Raw genomic sequence first — 16,752 nt, 5'->3', positions numbered from 1 at the left:
GAGTGCCCATGGCTACCCCTCAAGTCTGGAGAAAGTGGGAGGAGCCAAAGGTGAGGACCAGTTCTGCCAGATGGAGGAGGATGGTGGTGGCAGGGGATTGGTTGGTTTTTCTTTCAAAAAAGAAGTGGAAGGCTTTGAGGCCTTCCTGATTTGGGGGGGGGGGGATATAAGTGTATAGGGACTGAACATCCATTGGGAAGATGAGGCGGTTTGGTAGGCCCAAAGAATTGAAAGTTACTGAGGATCGAAGGCTTGAGAAGTGCGAAGGGACTGTATTAGGTGATTGCTACATTAGCAACAGGTTTTCTGGATATCAGCAACAAAAACTTTATGACCTACTGGAAGCTATATTGTTTTGGACCCAGAAGAATCTGTGGGCTGAGAAAAACCATGTAACCAACTGAAGAGAAGAGGAAACACCAATCACATTTGACAAAAGGTGATAAGGGAGACTATAAGAACTAGGCAGGATGTGCACACAAGAATAGGTGCTACCATTCTCGGACAAGGTGGTAGCCAGTGTGAAGCCATAAACTCCACATCTCTAAACTGAGCAACTGAACTGCATTTAGGTACCTGCCCTGATAGGTGGCCTACCTTCACCAGTCCCTGGGGTAATTCTTGGATATGGAGCTTCAGCAGATGGCAAGGGTCAGCATGGCACAACTAGCACCCATGTTTTCTTTAAAGTAGAGTGGGGTGTATACCTTGTGAGACTTGAGACAGAAGGGTCAATGGCACTAAAATGCTTCAAGATAGGACAGTCCCATGTTTGCCAATCCAAGCAAAATTTGGAAATCCATTAGTGAAGTGCGAGGTTTAATAATGTTTTACTACATAATGTCTACATTCTAGAGTTTTATTGATTTAATGGATAGTATAATCCTGTGCCGAGAGTCGTGAGGGCACTGGAGAAGGTGAAAAGGAGAGAGCAAAGTATAATGGTACAGAATGGTTCATCAAGGGTTCAAAGTTCATTTTATTATCAAAGAATGTATGCAGAATACAACTCTGAGATTTGTCTTCTCCAGATAGCCATAAAATACAGAACACAATAGAAGTAGTTGAAAGAAAGACATCATGCCTCATTCTGTGGAACTGTGACATGTTGCTGGGCAAAACACAATCCATACAGATGAGTTCCTGGTGTTCTTTCTCAACAAAAAAATAATCATTCAGAGCAAGAAAATAATTTTTCAAGGTCACACATTTCATCATCCAAATATTAACAATGCCTTCATTATTTTCTCTCTGCCAGATCACAGTTCCATTAGACATTCTTATCAATTATCTGAGGAGATCGGGGAAAAATATAATAACAAGGTCAGTTCCTGCATTAGTCCTTCTCAAAGCAATGTTCTGCTCATAATTACATATTTTTGTCATTTTTCTATGTTGGTAGCATTCAGTATTTTGGATTAAGTATTTTTATTGTGTTTGCAATTTTCATAAAATGTTGTAAAAGTAAGATACAGTTCCAGTTGAATTGTGATCTCTTATTTTAAACTGAGATTACTTTATTGACAGGTTTAAAATTCTATATGCATTAATATGAATACCAGTGCATTCCAATGAAATGAAGCATTTACTCTTGAACTTGTTTAAATGTTGTGGTGGAGATGTACTGCTCTGGATCCTACATTTTGCAGTTAAGTTTTCAATCTGACAGTGTCTAGTTTAATTTTAAAAACCTGTTTTAGTGAATGTATTTTTGAAAGTGTATAATTTGCATTGGCTGAAGTATGTTTAGTTTACTTGTGCTGGTTTAAAGAAAAAGGCATCAAAAGATGAAGATTTCAATTTAGCAAATAAATATTTAAATACTTTCCACCAAATTCATTTTCCTGACTTTACAGTACAACAAAATATGCTAACAGGGTACTATTTTTAATCTATTTTATCAGTGTTATAATTATGTGCATCATTGAATGCCAAGAGGCGTATATCATAGAGAGAGCTTGAGGTTAGTATAGTTAGGTGAATGAAAAGAATGGAAGCATGCCTTATACGAGTAAATAGACTACAGCAGTGAACATTGTGTATACCTGTAATCTCCTGTTCTTATTTCATATTTTTTGGCATTAGCAGTATGTTTCATTTATTGTAGTTATTTCCTCTATGCATTTGGAGACAGAGCAGAGAACAGCTCAGGAATAGCCCCTTTGGCCCATGAGGCCTGTGACACCCACAGTGACAAATTAAAATAAACTTTTTTTTGCTTGCACATTATCCAAATCCCTCCATCCTCTGCATGTTCACGTGCCTTTCTTCCACCATTCACGGACAACATGTTCCATGCATCTACCACTCTGTTTTTTTTAAATTACTCCGCAAATCTGCTTTCAACTTAACCCCGATAATTTTAAAGCTAAGCTTTCTAGTATTAGATATTTTACCCTGGGTAAACGATTTGGTAAATGCACACAGTGAAACAAATCAATGGAAAATCCACTTGTCTTAACAGAAGAGGTTAAATTAAATATTATTAAAGATACTATTGTAACTACAATGAACAGTTTAAGAAAGTGTTAGCTTTCACACAATGCCTGTATGTCCATTCCCTAGCTGTCTGGTTCATGGAGTGAAAGGATGATGTGTTTTAGCTTATGAGCTACCTGAGAGTATTTGCATTTATGAATGTGTACCTGGATAAAGTTACAATGTTTACAAACTCAAAAGGATCTTGTTTTTGAAAGGGAAAAAATGTGGTGGGTTATGAGATCATTTGTGGCATGTTTTCTCTTCTTTTTTTGGAGCTGGCATTTTGAAATGGAGTTTTTCTGGATTTAGGCCAAACTGAATGGAAGAGTTCAGTGTGGTTCGAAACATTCCCATCCATCTTTCTGCTATTTCTACCACTTTAGCCCTTTTTATTTAAGGAGGAAAATCAGATGTATTAATTTTTTTTTCCTGTACTAAAATAAGTTCTCTTTCTTTCAGCAATGGACTCGATCTCCATTGTGAGAAATAGCAAAGAAGCCAGTGAGACCCTCTTGCCAAATGGCACAAACAGCTTTAAGGAATCATCCAAGTCTACCATAGGGATTTTGGGAAGTGGAGATTTTGCCAAGTCATTGGCAATCAGATGTATACGGTCTGGATACTCGGTAATCATAGGAAGCCGAAATCCCAAACGTGCTGTCGGGTACTTCCCTCCTCTTGCTGAAATCATGCACCAGGAGGATGCTGTTATAAGAACGAATCTCATATTTGTTGCCATACATCGTGAGCATTATGCTTCCTTGTGGGACCTCAAGCACTTGCTAATAGGCAAAATCCTTGTGGATGTGAGTAACAATGTGCGAATAAACCAGTACTCAGAAGCCAATGCAGAATATCTTGCTTCGCTGTTCCCAGATTCCACAGTGGTAAAAGGCTTTAATGTAATATCTGCCTGGGCACTCCAGTTTGGTCCACAAAATGCTAATCGACAGGTAAGGATATGTAATATTTGTAGCTTCAAGTAGAATTCAAATTTTAAATCTGTGGTCAAATTAATTGGTAAATAAATAAATGTATTTTAATGGAATCAACAATATTTAGGGATTTGGTTTCCATTGCCCTAAATTCAGATGTATAAAATATCAACACAGAATTTGACAATACTCTCGCTGTTACTCTTGATTGGTAATGATTTGTAGTATGCAACTACTCAGTTGAATTTTCTTTTAATATCTGTGTATTGATCTAAAAATGCACTAAGCTGAATTGGAAATAAAACAAAAAAAATGCAAAATCAGGAAATCTAAATTTAAATAAATAACAACCTAGAAATATTTAGCAGGCCAGGCAACTGAGAAAAGGTAAATAGTTAACATTTCAAGCCCAGGACTAAGAAAGGGAGAAACAATTTGGTCAAGGTACAGTTGAAAATTATTGCAGTAGGCAAGGCTGTACAAAGAAAATGAAGATGATAGGCAAAAATGGCCAGTCACATGAAGTCAGAAAAAGTGAATTATCTAAAGATGGAGAATTGAAGAAGCAGTGCAAAGTTAGTAGTCATCATCATCATCATCATCATCATCATTACTATGTGCTGTGTCAGATGATGTAGGTAATCATGGTCTCATGACTATGAATGTTATTGGCAATTTTTTCTACCGAAGTGGTTTGCTATTGCCTTTGGGCAGTGTCTTTACAAGATGGGTGACCTCAGCCATTATCAATACACTTCAGAGACTGTCTGCCTGGTGCTAGTGGTCACATAACCAGGACTTGTGATATGACCCAACTGCTCATACGACCATCCACCATCTGCTCACATGGTTTCATGTGACCCTGATCAGGGTGGCTAAGCAAGTACTGTATCTTGCCCAAAAGTGACCTGCAGGCTAGCAGAGGGAAGGAGCGCCTTAAATCTCCTTTGGTAGAGACGTATTGCCATCTTGCCACTTGAATTAAGAATAGAGCTTTTTATTAATATGAAGGCAAAGTATAGTAATGCACACAAAATTCTGGAGGAACTCAGTAGGTCAGGCAGCATCTATGAAAACGAATAAACAGGTGACGTCTTGGGTCAAGACCTTTCTTCAGGACTAGAAGGGAAGGAAAAAAGTGGACCAAGGGAGAAAGGGAAGAAGGAGAGGCACCACAAGGAGGTGAGAAGAAAGAGTGAGAGGCCAGAGTGGGAAATGGAAGAAGAGGAAAGAGGGGTGAAAAAAAGTGAAAAATTTAAAAATCACTGAATGGAGAAATTGATGTTTGTGCCATTCGGTTGGAGGCTACTCAGATGGATTATGAGATGATAATCCTCCACCCTGAGAGTGGCCTCATTATGGCAGGAAAGGAGAACGTGGACCAACATGTCAGAAAGGAATAAGGATAGGAATTAAAATTGTTGGCCACTGGGAAATTCTGCTTTTGACAGATGGAGCAGAGGTGCTCAACAAAGCAGTTCCCTGAGTTATGTCGGGTCTTGCCAATGTAGAGGAGACCACATCGGAACACCAGGTACAATAGATGACCCTAGCCGATTTGCAGGTAGTGTTGCCTCAGCTGGAAGGACTGTTTGGGATCTGAATGAAGGTGAGGGAGGAGGTGAATGGCAGGTGTCGCACTTCTCTGGTTGCAGGAATATGTGCCAGGAAGGAGATGGGGAGGGACAACTGACCAAGGGAATGGTAGGTGAGGACATCATTTCTCCTTCCCTACTAATCTCCCTACTGGCCTATATCCCTGCAAGCAAGGGAAATGCTGCACCTACCCATTCACATCCTCCCTTACCTCATTCAAGGTCCCAAACAGTCTCTCTAGGCAAGGCAGTTTGTTAATTGCATATTGTTTCAAGTGCTCCCGGTGTGGCTCTCACACCACTAAGACCCAACGTAAATTGGGAGACCACTTTGTTGAGCACCTCCATGCCATCTGCCAAAAGCAGAACTTCCCAGTAGCCAACTATTTTAATTCCTATCCCATTTCTGTTCCGACATGTCAGTCCATGGCCTCCTCTTCTGCTACAATGAGGCAATTCTCAGGGTGGAGGAGCAAAGTGTTATGTTCTGTGTAAGTAGCCTCCAACCTGATGGCATGAACGTCAATTTCTCCCTCCGGTAATTTAAAAATTTTTCTTTTTCTTTTCCGCTCCCATTCATCACTCTAGCCTGTTACCTCACCTACCTATCACCTTCCCCAGTACCCTTTCCCCTTCCTTTTCTTTCGTGGTCTACTCTCCTCTCCTATCAGATTCCTTCCTCTCCAGCCAATTGGCTTCACCTATCATCTAGCTTGTCTTTGTTTCTAGTGCTGGTGAAGGGTCTTGGCCTGAAATGCGGGCTATTTTTTTCATTTCCATTAACCCTGCCTGACCTTCTGAGTCACTCCAGCATTTTATATGTTGCTCTGGATTTCTGGCATCTGCAGAATCTATTGTGTTTAAGGTGAAGCAATTTGTAAAATGATAAACAATTAGGGACTAAATGATTAACATTTTAATTAGATTCTGTGTTGGAATAAATTAACATTGACTTTTGAAATGTTGTTTATCCATTAACGATATCCTTTATACCACTCCGGCATGAATAACATTGATTATTGGTCACAAATTAGCAAGTTCGATTCAGTTGGACGTAAATGCAATTAGTATTTAAACTTCTCAGCTGGGTGATTTGGTTAATTATGACTTCCAAATCATACTATTATAAGCTTACAGCAAATCACTGATATTCCTTTGAGAATGTATTGACATTAATTAAAAATGTAACACTATACAACTTCCTGTTATTAATCATGTGGCAAAAATGTGAACTTGTAAACAGCATTACTCTTTATACTCATTAACATTATCAGAAACCTATTCCAGGGCACTAACACTTCAAAAGAAACACTTCAAAGGATTACGAAAACGTTAACCCCTTAAATTTCACATCTGACCTCAGCAGCTTGGTCTTTTTACTATCTTGTGTATCCAGATGAAGGGTCTCACCAGTTGTCCATATCTCTTCATAGATGCTGCCTGACCTTCTGAGTTCCTCTAGCAGTTTTTTTTTGCTCCTGCAGTCTTTTGTCTGTATATAATGTCATAAATATTATACCTTTTTAAATGTTTGGGTTTCTTTGTAATGTTTGTATTTTCAGGTTTTTGGCATATTGCAATTATATGGTTAGTTTTTATTATCCCCACTATTAGGTAGTTGTGTCACTATTTAACTTGAGAATGTATTTACCTCTGTCCAGCCCTCATCCTGTCCCACCCCAACTAGGAAAATCTTGAGGGAAAAACATGGTACTTCTAACCACACAGAACCAGGCGCCTGGTGTACAAGATGAAATTGTAGCTTAAACGTTATAAATAAATGTCAAGAATATGTTGCATTCATTTAGCAAAGTACAGTCTGTTCTCTGCAATAGAAGCTGTCACAGTACATTACAAACCAAGCCAGATTCTTGCACCTTAGATCTAGCTGTACTCTTTTCTCAGCTGATCTCAGCTTTTGGCCATGCTTTAGACAGCATTTACTCTTATTTTGTCACCTCGATTTGTGTCATTTAAAAATGGCACTCATCACCAAAGATAAATAAACAAATGTATGGAATTCCCAGCAGCAAGACATCTAGAGCTAACGTGCAACAATTATCTGAATGTGGAGAATCAAAGGAGCAGTGCCAAATCATTAGTAGTAGAGCTTTTTTTAAAATATCAAAGCAATACATTATGGTAATTTGTAAATAATAAATCATTAGAGATTAAATGTGACTGATAGTATTTTCACTTTTAAAATATTATGGCAAAAATACAAGTAACACACATTAAAAGTTGCTGGTGAACACAGGTCAGGCAGCATCTTTAGGAAGAGGTACAGTCAACATTTCAGGCCGAGACCCTTCGTCAGGACTAACTGAAAGAAGAGCTAGTAAGAGATTTGATACTTTGTATCAAATAATTACCTTGTATCTTTCTAACCATTTATATCATCTCATATGTAAGCAGTTAAGAGCAGCTATAACTGTACCCAAACATTCATCTCATATTCTCAGCATATTAGCTACTGAATCACAGGATGCCTCATATTTATTAGAATGAGGTGTTTTTGCATTGTACTGCTAGATCAGTAGAATATATAATGCATGCACCACTATACTATCCTCCCAATAAGAGACCCTTTTACACACATGAACATTTAAAACATTGAATAGCCAATTTAAAACAAACTCATCTAATTTGCTCTAATCTATTCAAATGTAATCTTGGAGCTATAGCCTTTAACTTGGACAAATGGTTGCTTTCTCAGCACACAGCAATCCCATTCAGTCTCATTTCCACTGTGCTAATCCCACTCCCTCCTTTTATAAGATGCCTCTTTTTCAAGCATCTTTTTTTGGGGGGGAAATAATTGATGGCCTTTGCTTCAAGGAAAGTATATAGCTGAAATACCAATTTTCCATTTAAAACAAAGTAATGGAAGCAAAGCTGGTCAGGCAATTTTAGCAAGAGGAAGTTCTCTTTTCAAGTCAAAGAGACTGGGAAGCGGAGAAGACAATTTAGTTTTAATTGTATAAAGCTTGAAGGGAGTGATGGATAGTGAATATTTCTAATAGGATAAGACCAGTTAAACCAATATTAAACCAGAACAGATCTGTTCTGAAATAAAAGAAGAAATTGGATTACCTAAAAAGTAATCAAATTTGATTGAGTCCAGAAGGATGCAATTTTCCAAAATAGGAGATACGGTTAGTTCTTTAAGCTTACAATGGACCTCAGACATCAAGTCAGATTGGAACTGAGATGGAAAATTAAAGTGGCAGGCATCTGGAGGCCTTGTGCCACTGTCTGGATTGACTGCAGGTAGACTGCCATAGCTAACTTCACTGTACTTTCTCCGACTCTACCTTCTATTAGTACTCTATTAATTCTTCCAGTTCTTGTCTCCTTTGAATCTGTGTTGACTTGTAACATGGGTGCCCCTGAAATGGGTGCTCCTGATGAAGGGTTGTGGCCCCAAATATTGACCCTTTATTACTCTTCACATATGTTGCAGGGCCTGCTGAGTTTCCCCAACATTTTGTTCCTGAAACGTCTTCCTGCTTCTGAACTGTGGCTGCCCAGCTGCAATGATTTTCAGAGCACCTAGCTGCATTCCCTCAATTTCCCGCACTTTCAGTTGTATCCCTTCTCCAGCATTCAGGATTTGGTATCCAACTGAACAACCATGACTAACTTTCTCCATGTTAGGACTAACCATTTCTGCTATAGTAATTTTCCAGTAATAATGGTTCTGTACTGTCTCCACTAGCACAGCCAGACAAGCTGAGCACTTTCTTTAGGCCTACTTATAGCTTTTGTGTCCCTTTTCTGTATTTCCTAACTGCTACCATTAGTTTATGAAATAAGTGACTTCAACAGCTTATTGCTGCAGTAACCCTGGGTATACTCTTCAAGAGAAAATCCCTTTTGTCCTATTCATCTCTCTTTCTGCAACTTAAAACTAACTTGACAGAATTGTGAAGGAGAGACAACATTCTCAGAATTGAAATGTTAACTCAGTTTTTCTTTCCACACATATTGCTTGACTGTGAACAAAATCCAACATTTTGTATCTTAATTCATATTTTTACCATTTACAGTTATTTATAAATTTCAAGTACCATATAAACAAAGGTTTATTTTTACCCTTGCCTGCCTTCAATGTGTAATTCCCTTTTTATTGTTAGATTTCATAAAGTTAATTCTTGCTCTTGAACTATAATAATTTTTAAAGATGTACATTGTAGTAAATTAAGATATAGGAGCAGAAATTAGGCCATTTGAACCATCAAGTCTGTTCCGCCATTTCATAATGGCTGAACCATTTTTCCTCTCAGCACCAAACTCCTGCCTTCCTTCCCCCCTGCCCCTGTATTCCTTCACGCCCTGACTAGTCAAGAATCTATCAACCTCTGCCTTAAAAATACATAGAGATGGCCTCCACAGCAGGCTGTGGCAACAAATTCCACAGATTCACCTCACTTTGGCTAAAGAAATTCTTCCTCCTCTCTTCTAATCTCCCTATTCTGAAGCTGTGTCCTCTGGTCTTAGACACTCCCACCATGGGAAACATCCTCACCACATCCACTCTGCCAAGGCCTTTCACTATTTACAGTGAACAGAGGCCCAGAGCCATCAAATGCTGTTCATATGACAAGCCATTCAATCCTGGAAGCATTTTCGTGAACATCCTTTGAACCCTCTCCAGTGTCAAGACATCCTTTCTGAGATGAAAGGCCCAAAACTGCTCACGGTACTCCAAGTGAGGTCTCACCTAGGGAGGTTCTACAGCATTTTTTAATTATAATCTCTGTTGTAGTCCAAAAAAACATGGCAGCAATAGCAGGATAGCAGTGCCAATGTGCATAATGCACACTTAAGTGCTTACTCTGAAGTATCAAAGTACTTCTGAGCCACAACATTTTGACTTTTTAATAGTACATTTAAAATCCAAGATTTAAAAATAAGATAATTTCTTCTCTATTCCTTAATTTTAGCCTTGCTTTATGATCATTTGACTTTTCAGCGTGTGGTGGAAAATCTACTCGCGTGAGGTGAGGGCCTTTGTCAGTCAGAGTTGACCATGGGCATTGCATCCTTGCTGTTTGGGCAGTACGATATGGAGAGCAAGCTCCCCCTCTCCACACATCTGATGAACCCAAAGGAACGGCGGTGGTTGATACAGTCTGGTACCAGCAGCATTGCGGGAGATGCCCGTCCACATTGAACTCAATGTAGAGCTGCCTTAGGGACTCTTGCTCTGGATTTTTCCCTCTGGGTTTACTCCTGAAGCCTTCCCCATGAGTGGGTATAGCTGCAAGGCAGCAGAGGCTTGAGATCAGTTTTCCTTCTGCTGGATGAGCTGCCAACCACGGCTAACAAGCTCCATCTGTCTGAAGTGACTAGTTTTAAGGCAGCTGTAACCCGTCCTTGACCCTTCTCCTATCAGTGGAAATGGTTCCACTGGGCTTAGTAGCTAAGCCACTCCTGATGGCCAGGAGCTGGACTTGGTTGTCGGAGGCTATTTGAGGTGCGTGCCATTGGGAGCATTTAATAGGTAGTGGGAGCTCATCACCATTATCATCCGACTGTAACAACCTTAAGGAACCTACTCAGGAAAATCTACTTTTAAATTTAAGAATTAACATGCAATACCTTATTGTCTGCTTTTTTCATGTTTTGTCTGCAAAGTAATTTGATCACTTGTGATACTAAGATTTATTGTACCTGTATGTAATTGAAAAAATATTTTAATTTGTTTTTGAGATGATATTTGTTTGATTGCATTTTTAACATGATGTCTGTAATGGAAAATAGTTTGGGATTTGCTCACACTTGCTTTGTTTTCTATTATCTATCAGATATACATTTGCAGCAACGTGGTGGAAGCCCGACAACTGATAATAGAACTCACTCGGCAGCTGGGTTTTATTCCTGTTGACATGGGAACATTGTCTTCAGCTAAGGAAATAGAAAATATGCCCCTACACCTCTTCACCCACTGGAGAGGCCCTGTGCTTGTGGCTATTGGCCTAGCCATATTCTTCTACATATACTCATTCATCCGTGACATCGTACACCCCTATGTGAAGAACAAACAAAGCAACTTCTATAAAATTCCAATCGAAATAGTGAACAAGACTTTGCCTGTTGTTGCTATTACTCTCCTGTCACTTGTGTACCTGGCTGGATTGCTAGCAGCTGTTTTTCAGTTGAATTCTGGAACTAAATATCGTCGGTTTCCTGTCTGGCTGGAACATTGGCTGCAATGTCGGAAGCAGCTTGGGCTCTTGAGTTTCTTTTTTGCCTCTGTTCATGCAGTATACAGCCTTTGCCTTCCAATGCGACGTTCAGAACGGTATTTCTACCTCAACATGGCCTACCAGCAGGTAATTTTTTAATAAGTGACGTTTGCTTTTTTTAAAATCAATTTGTTGTTTACGTTATTTATTGCTGAGATAGTTAACCTGCCACTGTTGCACATGTGCCTTTGATGTCCATTAAGATAAACAGGATGAGGTATTTATCTTACTACAACTTTGTTAATATTATTGCTTGAGCCACAGACCCCACACTGCCCAGAACACACAACGCTAGGGGAACAAGCCATTCAGCCCACAGTGTCTGTGCTGACCGTGATGCCAGTTTAAACTACTCATGTTCTATCCTTCAATTCCCTGCCTGTTCATGTGTCTGTCAAAACACCTATTAAAAGTTGCTACAATACCTTCTTCCACCACCTCATCTGGAGTACGGGCCAACTGCTATTAATTTACACAGACTTTTGCCCCCTGACACACTGAAATTTCTGGCATACTGCTGGTGTTTTCCACAATTTATTGAGTTTGTTCGCCAGTTCTTTATTCCCGATTATGACATCTCCAGCATCGTTGTCCAGCAGTCCAATATCTACTCTCTGCTTTTTTACTCTTTAACAAAACTTTTGGTATCCTCTTTTACATGGGGTGATTGATAGGTTTGTGGCCTAAGGTAGGCAGAGTCAATTTTAGAAAACCTAGCACATTTATTTTTCCTACATTTACACACTTAGCCCAGTGGTCGTGGAGCATACGGATCCCTTCATTGTAGAGTTCGGCGTCTTGAACCTCCAGAAGTGGTCCACAGCAGGGTGATTGATAAGTTCGTGACCTAAGGTAGAAGGAGATGAGTTACTAACTTCAAACTTGCTACATTTTCACTCAAAGAGTTGAGCTGCACGTGCATGCAACAAGAGCTGTATAACTCATCTCCTTCTACCTTAGACCACGAACTTACTAATCACCCCTGCTGTGGACCACCTGGAGGTCCAAGACTCTCTCATTACATGCACGTGCAGTTCAACTCTTTGAGTGATAATGCAGAAAGTTTGAAGTTAATAACTCATCTTATTCTACCCTGGGCCACGAAATTATCAATCACCCCTGCTGTGGACCACTTCTACAAAGAAGGGATCCATATGCTCCACGACCGCTAGACTAAGTGTGTACATGTAGGAGGGGACTACGTTGAAAAATAAATGTGCTAGCTTTTCTAAAATTGACTCCTACCTAGGCCATGAACTTATCAATCACCCTTGTATATTATTTACTAGCTTGCCTTCATATTTCTATACTTCATTAGGAGCTTGAAGAGATTTGGCATGTCAACAAATACACTCAAAAACTTCTATAGATGTACCGTGGAGAGCATTCTGACAGGCTGCATCACTGTTTGGTATGGAGTGGGGGGGGGGTTACTACTGCACAGGACAGAAAGAAGCTGCAGAGGGTTGTAAATTTAGTTGGCTCCATCTTGGGTACTAGCCTACAAGGTACACAGGACATCTTCAAGGAGCGGTGTCTCAGGAAGGCAGTGTCCATTATTAAGAACCTCCAGCAACCAGGACATGCTCTTTTCTCACTGTTACCATCAGGTAGGAGGAACAGAAGCCTGAAGGCACACATTGTGTTTCAGGATCAGCTTCTTTCCCTCTGCCATCCAATTCCTAAATGGACATTGAACCCTCGTACACTACCTCACTTTTTAATATATATTATTTCTGTTTTTTTGCATGATTTTTAATCTATTCAATATACCACAGGTATACTGTAATTAATTACATTATTATTAGTAGTATTAGTTTTTTTCTTCTATATTATGTATTGCATTGAACTGCTGCTTCTAAGTTAACAAATTTCACGATACATGCCAGTGATTCTTCTTTTCTCACCTTATTGCCTTGTGTTGTTTTTTAAAAGCCTCTCACTAATTTTTACTATATTATACGCCCTCTCTTTTGCTTTTGTGTTATCTTTGACTTCCTTTGTCAGCCGTGAAGACCTCATCCTCTGTTTAGAATACTACTACTTCTTCGGGATTAATCTATCCTGCACCTCTGGCTTGCTCCCAGAATCTCCACCCACTGCTGTTCTGCCTTTCACCCCTGCTGGATGTTTCCTTCCAGTTAACTTTGACCATCTCCTCTCGTGCCTCTGTAGTTCCCTTCAATCAACTGTAACACTGATGCATCTGATTTTAGCTTCTCCCTCTCAATCTGCAAGGAGAATTATATCATACTATGGTCACTGTCTCTTAAGGGTTCCTTTATCTTAAACTCCCTAATCAAATCTGGTTCATTACATAATACCTAATTGAAAATCACATTTTTGTAGTGGCCTCAAGCACAAGCTGCGCTAAAAAGGCATGTCATAAATATTCTACAAATTCCCTCCTTTGGGATCCAGCACTAACCTGATTTTCCCCAATTAATCTGCATGTTGAAATCCCCTATAATTATGTAACATGCCCTTTTTAGATGACTTGTCTATCTCTCATTGTAATATGTACCCCACATTCTGACTATTGTTTAGAAGCTCCCATCAGGCAGGTCACTCCTCAGCCTCCTACATTTCAAAGAAAACAGTTAAAGTTTCTCCAACCTCCCTTGGCATCTAATAATCTAGGCAACTTCCTGGTGAACCTCTCCAGTAGATAAGTAACAACGGAAAACAATAGAAAAGGACAGAGCATCTGTGGAATACCAAAGAATTAATGTTTCTTTTTGAGACCCGAGAAAAGAGGGAAAACGTGTTGGATTTCAGTAGCAAAGAAGTTGGGGAAGTGATGGCTAGACCAAAGGGATTATTCGATAGGAGGAGACCAACTGGATTAATGGAGTGTCTGTTAGTCCTGATGAAGGGTCTCGGCCTGAAACGTCAACTGCACCTCTTCCTAGAGATGCTGCCTGGCCTGCTGCGTTCACCAGCAACTTTTATGTGTGTTGCTTAGATTAATGGAGTGGTTAGAATATCAATTAAAATTTCAGTTATGTGGCATGTGGCTCTAACTATTTAATGTGTAAATGACAAGGCTGTGGAAAATGCCCAGCGGGCTACGCTATACAAATTGAAAAAGATAGTAAAAAGCCAAAATGATGATGGACAGAATTGGCTGATTCTGTCAGAGTCAGAAAGAAAGTAAAGGTAAGTTACCCAAAGTTGAAATATTTGATATTGAGTTTGGACATTGAACTCTCTACTTTAGTGGACAAAGCCATTAACTGCATTTCATCTATTTCCTGTATCTCTTCTCACCTCCTTTTCCATCTAGGCAGAACAACAACAGAGATGCCAGTTCCTGTCCAAACTCTGAATTTTTCAACTGAAAAATGCATATGATCACTTCCCAGAAGGACTAACCCTGCATCAAGAACAAACCTATAAAACTGTATTTTTTGTTGTTGAGCCTTGGTTTAGGGGAACAAGACCAGTTGTAATACCTAAATTAACCAAATGAAACATGCTGATGAAGCACAAAACAGAGCACTTTGTATCAAGGCATGTTACACATCTTGGCACTCCACACTGAATTCAACAACTTTAAATAACCAAACTCATCTATTTGTAAAGTCAACTTTTTTTTCCTCTCCTGTTTCAATGTTGTGTGGCCTCTTGAGTAATTTCAAGAGTTTCTGTGTATTTCAGATTTTCCACCATCTGTGAATGATAAAGTGTTGGGGAAGGGAGTGGAGTTAATTCTGTAAATCTGATATAACATCAAAATTTGCTGGACAACTTACCACAGCTTTTGTGGAAAGAGAAGCTGAGTTCGTGGTTCAAGCCAAAGTTTTCAACATCTGTGGTTTTTGTCCTTTTTATTTATCTGCTTTTATTTTAACCTAGGTTTTGGCATTCTAATAAATACTACGTTAGCATTGCAAAGGGTGAGAAGAAATTACACTGACTCAAGATTACTTCATTGTATTTCCGGACATAGAAAATAAGTACAATATGTAAGATGAGTCAACCCAGACTGAAAATCATTCCATTTGAGGTTAACTTTTCAGTCCGGCCTTCCGCACTTGTGCTATTTAGACTTCATGCTCTGGAATTCTCTCCCAATCTCTCTACCTTTTAGTCATCCAACCATCTGTTAAGATCCTCCTTTGTTTGATGGATGAGCTAACTAACTTGTTTTAATGAATTTCAAATAGCCATGATATATTGCACCTTATGGAGACACTGCCCATTGTCCAAAGTCCTCTATGCCTAAGCTTTTTAAGAGCTCATTTATGCACTTAAATGCTGTCACTGATCCAGCTTTGCCCTCTATTCCCTTCTCATCCAGACATTATTCACTCACTTCACATGCGGGTTTTTCCCCCACCCATCCCTATCCAGTTCCAATTGTTGTGGTACTGCTTTGTGTTTCTGCTTAGCCAACTTCACACCTCCCCCCCCCCTCTATGCTGCATCTGTTGTTCTCTTCCCATTCACTTTTGTTGGTCTCTCCTGCCAGAGTCTTCCAACTCCATTCCCTACTTGCCTCTCCTACCTGGCACTACTTGCCTGTCATCTTGCACCTTCTCAGTCCACCAGCCACCTCAGGATCCTTTATTGCCCCTCTCCCTCCTGTCTCTTTGCTGGTCTTCTCACCTCTCTGCTCTGTGGCAACACACACACAAAATGCTGGAGGAACTCAGCAGGTCAGGCAGCATCTACGGAAAAGAGTGAACAGTTGGCATTTCAGGCTGAGACCCTTCTTCAGGGCCTTTGACAAGGTGCCGCACATGAGGCTGTTTTACAAGATAAGAGCCCATGGAATTACAGGGAAGTTACTAGCGTGGATGGAACATTGGCTGGTTGGCAGAAAACAGAGAGTGGGAATAAAGGGATCCTATTCTGGCTGGCTGCCTGTTACCAGTGGAGTTCCACAGGGGTCAGTGTTGGGACCACTGCTTTTTACGATGTATGTCAATAATTTGGACTATGGGATTAATGGATTTGTGGCTAAATTTGCTGATGATACAAAGATAGGAGGAGTGGGTAGTGTTGAGGAAACAGAGAGCCTGCAGAGAGACTTAGATAGTTTAGGAGAATGGGCAAAGAAGTGGCAAATGAAATGCAATGTTGGAAAGTGCATGGTCATGCACTTTGGTGGAAGAAGTAAACGGCCAGGCTATTACTTAGATGGGGGCGGGGGGCGAATTCAAAATGCAGAGATGCAAAGAGATTTCGGAGTCCTTGTGCAAGATACCCTAAAGGTTAACCTCCGGGTTGAGTCGGTTGTGAAGAAGGTGAATGCAATGTTGGCATTCATTTCCAGAGGTATAGAATATAAGAGCAGGGATGCGATGTTGAGGCTCTTTAAGGCACTCGTGAGACCACACTTGGAGTATTGTGTGCAGTTTTGGGCTCCTTATTTTAGACATTGGAGAGGGTTCAGAGAAGATTCATGAGAATGAGTCGAGGAATGAAAGGGTTACTGTATGAGGAACATCTGACATCTCTTGGGCTGTATTCCCTGGAGTTCAG

General features: G+C 39.9%; 1 protein-coding gene across 4 annotated transcripts in view; it reads left to right on the top strand.

The window, feature by feature from the left end:
- The window catches only part of steap2 (STEAP family member 2, metalloreductase), a 46,651-nt gene that overhangs the window by 18,643 nt on the left and 11,256 nt on the right, over positions 1 to 16,752 (top strand). For all 4 annotated transcript variants that reach the window (XM_072252031.1, XM_072252030.1, XM_072252028.1 and 1 more), the window contains 3 exons: positions 1,259 to 1,323; positions 2,941 to 3,434; positions 10,822 to 11,349. In XM_072252031.1, coding sequence (XP_072108132.1) covers positions 2,943 to 3,434; positions 10,822 to 11,349 — 1,020 coding nt within the window. In that variant the 5' untranslated portion in view covers positions 1,259 to 1,323; positions 2,941 to 2,942. The remainder of the gene's footprint in view (positions 1 to 1,258; positions 1,324 to 2,940; positions 3,435 to 10,821; positions 11,350 to 16,752) is intronic.

Source organism: Mobula birostris, chromosome 3 (genome assembly GCF_030028105.1).
Source record: "Mobula birostris isolate sMobBir1 chromosome 3, sMobBir1.hap1, whole genome shotgun sequence".
NCBI classification, from domain to species: Eukaryota; Metazoa; Chordata; class Chondrichthyes; order Myliobatiformes; family Myliobatidae; genus Mobula; species Mobula birostris.
Note: the sequence above shows the minus strand (reverse complement) of the source record. Positions and strands in the feature narration are given on the sequence as shown.